The sequence below is a fragment of the Castanea sativa genome, chromosome 5, assembly GCF_040712315.1.
Source record: "Castanea sativa cultivar Marrone di Chiusa Pesio chromosome 5, ASM4071231v1".
In the NCBI taxonomy this organism is placed as follows: Eukaryota; Viridiplantae; Streptophyta; class Magnoliopsida; order Fagales; family Fagaceae; genus Castanea; species Castanea sativa.
In genome coordinates, this window is record NC_134017.1 from 57200627 (window position 1) to 57211362 (window position 10736).

At 34.8% G+C, this 10736-nt stretch overlaps 1 protein-coding gene across 2 annotated transcripts; it reads left to right on the forward strand.

The window, feature by feature from the left end:
- The first annotated feature begins 3977 nt into the window (after window positions 1-3977).
- LOC142636349 (BTB/POZ domain-containing protein At1g30440) lies at window positions 3978-10736 on the forward strand. 2 transcript variants are annotated; one of them, XM_075810540.1, is made up of 5 exons: window positions 4048-4350; window positions 4534-4738; window positions 7052-7121; window positions 7885-9111; window positions 9661-10736. In XM_075810540.1, the coding sequence occupies exons 2-5, from the start codon at window positions 4680-4682 to the stop codon at window positions 10216-10218; spliced, it is 1914 nt and encodes a 637-aa protein (XP_075666655.1). In that variant the 5' UTR covers window positions 4048-4350; window positions 4534-4679; the 3' UTR covers window positions 10219-10736. The 2 variants fall into 2 exon arrangements, with proteins under 2 accessions (XP_075666654.1, XP_075666655.1); XM_075810539.1 differs by having other exon boundaries at window positions 3978-4738.

The window sequence follows — 10736 nt, forward strand, 5'->3', positions numbered from 1 at the left end:
TTTAAAAAATAAGGAGGAAAATGTGAATTACCCCCAAACATAGAGGTGGGAAGTGTTTTTCCTAGTGAATTTGACAAAAATTTGATAACATAAATTTGTACTTAAACATAAACTTGAATTTTAAACATATGAAAAAAAAATTAGATAACTTTTAAAATTCATTCCATATGTGCTATATGGAATGAAATTATATTTGCAATGATGCTATACACATAAAATGGAATATTTAGAACTTTTATGCCAAAACCAAAATATTAGCTATAAAATATACTTATATGGTCAAACTTTCTCATGCTCATGCTAAAGTTACAAAATATGCTTATGTGGTTAAAGTTAGAGATCTGAGTGTGAGAAAGACATAGATGTCTTAATTGACTAAATTTGAAACTTCGAGTACTCAACTGAATGAAAGTGAAGTTTGATGGTTGAATTGAATTTTGGTCAAAGTTAGAGGGTGTCATTTGTGATGTTAGCCAAAAGTAAATTTGAATCCCTTATTAAAGGGAAATATCTCTCTCCATACTAGTTTGGAGAAACCATCCAAACTCTTCTTATATCATTTTTTTTGGATGTAAATTTTAAAAATATTATCGTTAGATTGCATGTTCTTATTATATCATTTATGCTTGCAAAATTCCAAAAAGATCAAATATCAATAACTATGTTGTCAATCAAATATTTAAATTTCAAGTTTTTGTGGTATTAAATTATGCATAAAATACAAATTTATTGATCATATAGTAAATAACATTTGATTTAAATTATATTTGATATGCATATTAAAAATGTAAAGAGCATATAATCCAACAATTAAGTTTTTAAAATTCAAACCTTCTCCTTAAAAAATATATTTTCCGTTAGTTAGTTTGGAGAGATATTGTGTGCTTAAACAACATATCATTAGTAATTGGGCCAAAATGGGCAAATGTCCTTTTCGCGCAAAAAAAAATAGCATTATGCCCCATTTCCTAAACTAATTAGAGAAATGCTCCTATTTTGAAACTCGATTTTTTCAAAATCGAGTTAAGCCCTATAGCGACGTTTTAAGGAACTTATAACGGCGTTTTGGAATTTGAGCTTCATGAAATCGAGCTATAACTCGAGTTACAAAATGCCGCTATAGGTCCTTAAAACGTCGCTATAGGGCTTTAGAATTTTTTTTTTTAAACTCAATTTTGAGAAAATTGAGTTTCAAAAGAGGGGCATTTTCCTAATTAATTTGAAAAAATGGGCATTTGCCCATTTTTCTTGCGCAAAATGGGCATTTGCCCATTTTCGCCTTAGTAATTGGCTTTAAAGACATATAAGTTAAGATGTAATTCCCACTAAAATGTTTTATTTTTTTATTTTATTTCAAAAAGTAAAATCAAATCATACAATCATCAAAAAAGGTTATATATATATATATATATATATATATATATATATATATATATATATATATATATATATATATATATTCAAAAGATTCAAGTTACATATCTAGCAAATGTTGTCTTCCATCATCCACACGACCATGGGCAAAATATTTCATATGATACCATATGTGTTCCAAGCCACAATTGCAAAACTAGCAAGATCTTTTTTATCCAACCATTGCAGCAACTGTGAGAAGACATCTTTAAACTCATCCTAATCACGACCACTCTTCTGTAAAGCAATTGACCATACAGACCAAGCATCATTTTCCATTGGACAGCACCACAAAGCATGGGAAGTACTCTCTTCACCTCGTTGACAGTGACACACAGGACATACATATACAAATTCTGCATAGTTGGCAATTAAAGAATCAATCAAAGCCCTCCATAGAAAAACCTTGAATTTATTCAGAAGTTGGAACCACCAAAAAGACTAAATAATTCTCTATAAGTTCGTAGTATTATAATTCATATTCGAAGAACCAGCCAAATTAAGCAGAAGCAAATTGAGAATAAGCAATATATTAAGCACTTTGCACACTAAAAACTCTTCAGTCCTTGAGATTGTACATTGTTCTATCTTGTACATGTATCTCTAGAACGAGACCCAAGCTCAAAGTTGCAAGCCTCGTTGCCCTTACCTTGGGGTATTCTCACTTCTCGTAATCACGTGTCATGAGTCATGACATTATGTAAATTTCTAAATCAAAGTCAACATCATCAACAATATGTAATCCGTGCTAGATTGTTCTTTTTTTTTTTTTGGTAGAATCCGTGCTAGATTGTAAAAAAGCATAAAGAAAATTTATAAATTCAGCAGCTAGCAATATATATATATATATAAGGGTTTTATGGATTTAAAAACCATACTATTTGAAATAAAAATTAATTACTAACATTTCCATGTATATGCCGACTCCTGTTCTTTCATTTCTACAAGTTGAACGTTGGCTGTCAATTCAACATTAATATTTAAAGATATTTTGATCCCAGTGGTTGAGATGATGCGTTATAATTGATATTAATTCAAATAGTATCAGTATTGATTCAGCGTAAAAATGATATTATTCTAGTTATCACATCAAGAATGAGCGGTAATAATATTTTTTGTTAAGTGAACATAAATTTTTTTTTTATAATATTTATAGCATGACTCATTAATTCCCTTGACACCAAAATTTTTCTTTCATAACTTAGAAAAAAGGAAGAGGTCCTAAATTCGAATCCTACCATAGAAAACACATAGGAAAAATCCTCCTACTCTCAACTCATATTTATTGGTTTTCTTGTTGGGGCTAGATGCATAATTATAGGTTCAACGAATAGGGTACTACGTACTACGATCAAGCCCAAATAGAAGACGCCAATTTAGATCTTTGTCTAATAAATTTTTGTTCATAAAAACAAAAATAAATAATAATAAAAAAACCTAGAACAGAGGTCACACATTATTAGACCACCAAACACAAACAAATTTAAATACTTTCACTTGGATAATTGATAGTTTTTTTTTTGGATGCGAGAATAATTTGATACTTGATTTGATACCATAAAAGGTCGTTTCTGTGTTCCGACGTACTATTCCTAAAATACCCTTGGATTGTCTGCATGCAAGGCAGTTTCAGACACAACATTCCGAAAATACCCTTCCCTAGCCTTTAAACGCTAGTAACCGACCCTTGGTCCCTACAGTACTCCATCAATACAGGGAATGGGCCCCACACATTACATGGGAACATTGATTACTCAATATTTTAACACAAAATTAAACACTTTAATACAAAACCAATCTCCCCACGACCAAAAAGTTAATAATAGTGGGAGTAATACTATTTCCCGTAACATTTTGACAATATTTTTATAATAAATTTTAAGTAGTTAATTGTTATTAAGAAAAATAAAAAATAATTTCGATAATGAGTTCAAATTAGAATTAATAATAATATACTATTTATGATTTATCGTAAAATGTTACGAGAAAATATTGTGAACGTAGTACTTCGACACCTCTACAGTAATTGAGATAATGTCTAACTAATTGATTAATATACTAATATATTTGCCAACAGAAAAAGAGTAGTTAGACTTGAATTTTTTTAATGATTAATTATTTTAAGTAAACCATAAGTAACGCCTTCTCACATGGCCTAGTTGGACAAGAGAAGAGACATAGCTGTTACATGAAAGCTTGTCATTAATCTATGAAATTCTCCCTAATGAATACAAAATTCCATTTTGGTCAAACCTGCTTAATTACTACTGTTTTTGTTTCTAATGTTTTCTTTGTTTGTTTAAAGATTCTAGAAAAGCAATGAGTGTGTTTTAAGGCAAAAGAAGTAACCAGGGACCCCACGTGTGTGTGTGTGTGGAGTGAGAGAGGATTGGTTTCAGAGCCACCATCAATGAAGAGACCCATGTTGTGGTCTTTGCATGAATGATGATGGCCCCCTTTAGGACATTATTGTATTTTCAGCACACTGACACACAGTTGCTCACTTGTACTTTTGTCTTTAATGGGTTTGAGTGGTTTTGGTCCCTTGTGTTGCTTATGTGTTTGAAATTTGGAATCTTGTTGGTGGGGTTTTAAGAATTAAGGGTAGAAAAGAATAGTAATATTGAGGTTTCATTTTTTTTTTTTTTTGTCCAGGAACAGCTTGGCTTGGAGCTTGGTGGTTTATTGGGGTCAGGAGGGAGGGGTTGACCTAATTTTGGTGTCTGGTTGAGGGATTTATTTTGGAGTTGTGGGGTTTGATTCTTAGGCTATTTTGTTTTTTTGGAAGTGGGTAATGTAAATGGAGTTGTTCTAGGCCTTTTTGATGGGTTTCTGAAGAGAAATGGTTTGTACTCTTTGAATCTAGTGGTGGATTTGAGGCAATTTTGTTGGAAAATTTAGTGGGACTCTGCAATTTTTCAGTTCTGTTTTTAGCAGGTAAGTGAGAGAAGAAACCGCATTGTAGTTCTGCTTTTTTTTTTTTTTTTTTTTTTTTTTTAGGTTCTGACTTCTGAGAGACTTGGCTTGGGAATTTCGGGTTTGGTTGTTCATGGTTTTTTCTGGTTTGATTTTGATTTTTTAAGGTTAAAACTCAACTGGGTTTTTGTTTCTGCTGTCAAGATTGCTCTTATTTTGGAGCAAAGGATTTGCTGGGTGTGAAAGCGGTTTTTTCAGTTTGAGATAGAGGTTACTGAGGAGGATATCTTTGGGTTTCACATAAGCTCAGCGCTGTTGTTGAAGTTTTAAAGTGCTTGTATAGTGAGAAAATGGCTTGCATGAAACTGGGATCCAAAACTGATGCATTTCAACGGCAAGGGCAGGCCTGGTATGTAATTCAGTCTGTGTGTGTGAGTGTGATGTTACACTTTCTATGATGCATATATGAAATCTATTGGTTGTTGGAAGTGACTTATTTCTATTTTTATCATCTTTTTTTTTTTTCTTTTCTTTTTTTGGGTGAGTTTGAACTTAATATTGTTGGACAAAAAGTCTACTCTCTTCTATCGCTAGACAATTAGCTTACTTTATCTTGTTAGAGATGTTTCACCCACTACAAAATCTGGCTGTTTTTAGTTCCAGTAATAGAACTTTGTGATCTGAACCGACAAGTGGTATTTTCTTGACAAAGGAAACTTGCTCGTCCTGTTTGGCCTTATGACTCGCAATCTTGTAGGTCTTAGTTTTGAGCTCGCACATTTGTACAGTAAGGAAAACTGAAGGTTTTGAGTTGAAATTTTTGTTTGTTAAAAGGTTGCTTGGGAAGATGTGCATGCATTGCAGATATTGTGTTGACTAAATTGTACTTCGATAAAGTGACTATAGGTGATTGGTTTACAATTTTGCTTGGTTTGGTAGAATTAGCATGGGTTGACCGTTGAGGAATGGTTCAACCAATTGATGTAGATGGTCCTTCCTAACTGAGTGAACAGTTTGTACCACTTACTAAAGCTGATGGACAGTTTCAACTGCTTATCATTGTTTGTTCATCACCGATATCCTTATGGGCTGTTTGATCCAACTCTTCAAACTAAGCTCATTCATCAAATGGGTTGTCATTTTATTAATATGCACATCATCCATTGGATGTCATATGGTTGAGGCTTGGGATCGGGGAACTTTTCATGTTAAACAAATTTACTGTACTTTTTTGTTTTTTGTAAAAAATACATTCAAACCCAGCACATAAGTGAAGTTTTGTTTAACTCTTTAAGTTTTATGAACTGATAGCAGTAAGACCACAGTCATTTGTGGTAAACATAATTTATCTTAGAGAAAATCTAGGGATGCAACTTTTGTGCCATAAATTTTGTCATAACTCTGACGTTGTCAATTGTGAGTGGTAGGTCAATGTGAAAGTGATTGTTCACCACTCACAATCAACCACTTCAAGTTATGGCAAAAGTTGTGGTTGTAGAAGAACTGTTTAGCTTAAGCATAGTTATTATGATTAAGGGAAGAGGGTAGTTAGGTAATAAGTTAGTTCTTAAAGGATGTTAAAAACTCTAAGTTCTTCCAAACATCTGGCCAAAGAATGTAAATAAATAGAGCAACGAAATTCCTTGCATTAAGTATATGACTTAGTACATCTCATATGCAAGACCAACTGGCTAGGAAGGATGGATATGCATGTGGGATATGTGTGATGTATGGACAAGAAGGATATAGATAACAAGATTTTGAATATCTAAAAGGCTATTAGTTGTATATTATGGTAAATTAATCATGCATGTGTTGCTAAAGTTCTTGGATATGTTTGCAGCTATACAACTTATAGTCTCGGATTTTTTGGTATAGTCAAGGCATGTTAGATATGTATTAGGGAGCACCTAAAAAGTATTGGTATCTGATAAGTATATGATGTGGATATGGCTCTCTTGTAGAAGCATCTATTGGCTCACATTTGGTGCATTACATGCCAGAGCTTATGTGGCTCTTGTAGAGGTCTAGTGGTCAGAAAAAATAATCCGAGATGGCTTCATGAATAATCAGCACTTGCGTCATTTTTGCATATTTTCTTGTGGCAATGACAAAGACATGACTTTAACCCATGTGGTCTGCTAGGTGGAGGAAGAAAGAATCTGAGATGGCTTTCTACCCATTTTAATGTTCTATTGATGGTGGAATTAACCAGAATATAGAAGTAGTAGTATATATGATTCTAGCATCTACAAACATTAAACTTTTATGAGAGAAACATCTATTTTATAATAGCCTCTTCAATTAAGGACCATTCATCGCATTGTGCAAATAGTATTATCAAAATCAGCCAAGAGCCTTGTAGCTTAACTAGCACTTTCTGGTGCTTCTAATAGAGACGCCAAGGGTTCAAATCCCCCCTCTCCAATTGTAACTATTGAATTTTCAAACGTATTATTGAGACCAATTTATAATTTTTTATTGTTTGCTGAAAGATACTTTTAAGGACTATATTACCACGTGCACTAGTACCAACCTGGGATGATTGCTTCGTGAACAAGGTCTTTTTGTTTTTCCATTTTTTCAATTGAAGATATACTCTTAAGTACTCTTATTGATCACAAATTGCTGCTTCCCTTACATGTGTGCATGTGTGCAGTATGTTAGTAATTTTTTTTTCCCTGACGTTTGTTTTGACCTATCATAAATTGTAATGTTATAGGTTCTGCACAACTGGGCTTCCTAGTGATATTGTTGTTGAAGTTGGGGAAATGTCCTTTCATCTTCACAAGGTACCTTGTGTTTACCATATTTATATGTGCTTATTTTCAAGATTTATATTCTTGTGGAAGTTTACTTGAGTATATGCAACTTCTTTTTGTTTATTGATGAAATGGATACACTTCATATACACAAAGTGTGTAATTAAGTACATCTAAAGAATTACAATGAATAAATATACAATTGTTTGAAGTAATTTGTTCCTTTTCAAGAATTTTATGTAATAATTTGTTATATGCAATGGAGGCAGTTCATTGGGTAAATGATTGTTTAGATTTCTTGTATAGCCAGATTCTTCTGGCCAGGACTATTAACATTGAACAAGTTTCAATTACCCTTCCAATAGTCTTTTGGTGTAAATTAGGTTTAGATGTTAGTAATTCCTCATCCTCCTCCTCCATCTTATGAATACCTCACATCTTGTTCTCTGCGTGTAAGTTGCATTTCTGCTACATTATCAGAAATTTTCTGTTGATTTCTTGCTCAAGGTGGCTGTTGATACTTCTGCACATGCCAACCTAACTAGAGATCAGCATATGAGCATATATAAAGCTTCTGACAAATTGCACTTTCTTAAATTATGGTTTATTTTTTCTCTATTTATTTTTATCTTCACAGTCAGCTTACCATGTCCAGTAAATTATGTAATAATTAATTGCAGAAAATTTTGTATTGGCTTCATATCACCTGTAAGGTATAATTCTTGTGTGTTTAGGTGAGTGGAACAGACTCCCATTTATGATTTCTTACGCTTGTTAGTAATTAAAAATGCAGTTCCCTTTGCTCTCTAGAAGTGGGATTATGGAAAAATTGATTGCAGAAGCATCTGAAGATGTAGAAGAAGGATGCACCATAAATCTTCCTGAAATTCCTGGAGGGGCCAAAACATTTGAACTTGTGGCCAAGTTCTGCTATGGAGTGAAACTTGAACTCACATCCTCAAATGTTGTGTACCTCCGGTGTGCTGCTGAGCATCTTGAAATGACAGAGGAGTATGGCGAAGGCAATTTGATTACTCAGACAGAGGTCTTCCTGAATCAAGTAGTTCTTCGAAGCTGGAAAGACTCAGTAAAGGCGCTGCAAAGCTGTGATGACGTTCTCCCCTATGCTGAAGAACTTAACATTACGAAAAGGTGCATTGAGTCACTAGCTTCCAAGGCATGTACTGATCCAAATCTATTTGGGTGGCCTGTTATGGAGCATAGTGGGCCCATGCAGAGCCCTGGGGGGAGTGTGTTGTGGAATGGGATAAGCACAGGGGCTAGGCCAAAAAATACAAGTTCTGATTGGTGGCATGATGATGTATCAGCTTTAAGTTTGTCACTCTATAAGAGGTTGATATCTGTCATGGAAACTCGTGGCATCAAACAGGAGATTATTGCTGGGTCCCTCACTTGCTATGCAAAAAAGTACCTACCGGGATTGATTCGGCGTCAGGGAGCCAGTGAGTCCAGTAACCGTATGGCACCAGTGGCTTTGGGGGCTCCACCATCAGAAGAAGATCAGAAGCTTTTCCTAGAAGAGATTGATAGGCTACTTCCAATGCAGAAGGGCCTAGTTCCAACTAAGTTCCTATTTGGTTTGCTTCGAACAGCCCTGATTCTCCGAGTGAGCCCCTCTTCCATATCCAATTTCGAGAAAAGGATTGGGATGCAGCTTGATCAAGCTACCCTGGAAGATCTGTTGATGCCCAACTTCTCTTATTCCATGGAAACACTTTACAATGTTGACTGTGTGCAACGAATTCTTGAACACTTCCTTGCAATGGATCAGGTTTCAGGCGGAGCCTCTCCTTGCTCAATTGATGATGGCCAATTGATTGGGTCACCTTCATTGACACCCATCACTACGGTAGCCAAGCTAATCGATGGGTACCTCGCAGAGGTTGCCCCTGATGTTAATTTGAAGCTGCCCAAATTTCAGGCTCTTGCTGCTGCAGTTCCAGACTATGCCAGGCCATTGGACGATGGTCTTTATCGTGCAATAGACATTTATCTGAAGGTACTAATTATTTCATTGTCACATGGAAAGCTTGAGCACGGATAATTTGTTATTCCTTGACATGCATCCAACATAGTTAGACTGGAAATCATGTTAGATAATATCACAGCTAGCCCAAAATTACTACTCTTAATCCTGATCCTGTTTTTCTGTTTACCTTATCCAACCTGAATCACCACCTAATTCAAATTTGGTGGGTCAGGTTACAATTTTGACAGGAATTGGTTTCTTTGAAAAAGATTTTGGAGATCTAATTTCTTTTTCCCTTCCCTTCTGTCTTCTTTCTTTCTTATATTAGAATGTGTGCCTGTGTTTATGTAGTTGGTTCTTGATTTCAACCTTTATGCCTTTTTTAATTTTCAACACTTATTGACAGCAATTAGCTTCAAGTTTGTTGCTGTTGGGCTCTGGTTTTACCAAAACCTGAAATCATATTATAGACCCCTAAAAACATGGGAAAAAAGAAAGAAGACAAGGCATACTAGACTGGGTACATTTTCATTTTAAGTTTGTACTTATTTGGTTTCTCTGTGGTTTTTAAAACTGCAGTCACACCCGTGGTTGGCAGAGTCCGAAAGAGAACAACTCTGCAGGCTGATGGACTGTCAGAAGCTTTCTTTAGAAGCTTGCACCCATGCTGCACAGAATGAGAGGCTTCCTCTTAGAATAGTAGTTCAAGTTCTCTTCTTTGAGCAGCTTCAGCTTAGGACTTCCATTGCTGGCTGCTTTCTTGTTTCCGATAATCTTGATGGATCAAGACAGTTAAGAAGTGGGATTGCTGGATCGAATGAGGGAGGAGGATGGGCCACAGCTGTGAGGGAGAATCAGGTTTTGAAGGTTGGGATGGATAACATGAGGATGCGAGTATCTGAGCTCGAGAAGGAATGCTCAAGCATGAGGCAAGAGATTGAGAAGTTGGGTCGTGTAAAGGGTTCTAGCACATGGGGAAATGTGTCGAAGAAATTTGGGTTTAAGTTAAAGTCTCAGATGTGCAGTGCTCGAGCTGAATCTGTCAGCAACCAGAATAATGGTAATGGGGTTGGGAAGGTTGAGAAGTTGAAGGACATGCATGGAAAGCACAAGAAAAAGTCATCTCATATTGAATAAAACTTTTCTAATTGTTCATTATTTTGCAGTATTTCCTTTATTTCATTTGTAGTTTACGCTTTTGACCCTTAAAGTTTGGGTCATTTTGGTCCCTCAAGTTTGAAATTTTTTATTTTAGTCCACCAAGTTTGATTATGTTTTCAAAATGGTCCTTTCGTCCATCTTCATGATCAGGCCATCAAGTGCCAATAAAACTAGGTCGTTTCTTTATTTTTCTCTCTTGATGGCTAGATTAGTCACGGACATGGATAGATGACCATATTGAAAACAGAATCAAACTTGATAGATCAAAATGATAAATCTCAACCTTGAAGGACCAAAATGAAAACAACTCCAAACTTGGTCCAAAAGGGTTAGGTCTTTTTATTTTTATTTTTATTTATTTTTTATTTTTCAAGTTAGAACATAGAATTCATCTCCCTCCTATATGTTTTCTTTTAGTTTTTCCATTGTTAAACCCAGTGTAATGTAGACGAATGGAAGAAATTGTAATATGTAATTCTTACAATTATTGCGCA

Bases quoted from the DNA above. Each gene is read 5' to 3' on its own strand.
- LOC142636349 (XM_075810539.1), top strand. From the start codon at position 4,680: ATGGCTTGCATGAAACTGGGATCCAAAACTGATGCATTTCAACGGCAA. The intron at 4,739-7,051 runs GTATGTAATTCA...GTAATGTTATAG, and splicing joins CAACGGCAAGGGCAGGCCTG to GTTCTGCACAACTGGGCTTC. The intron at 7,122-7,884 runs GTACCTTGTGTT...TTAAAAATGCAG, and splicing joins TGTCCTTTCATCTTCACAAG to TTCCCTTTGCTCTCTAGAAG.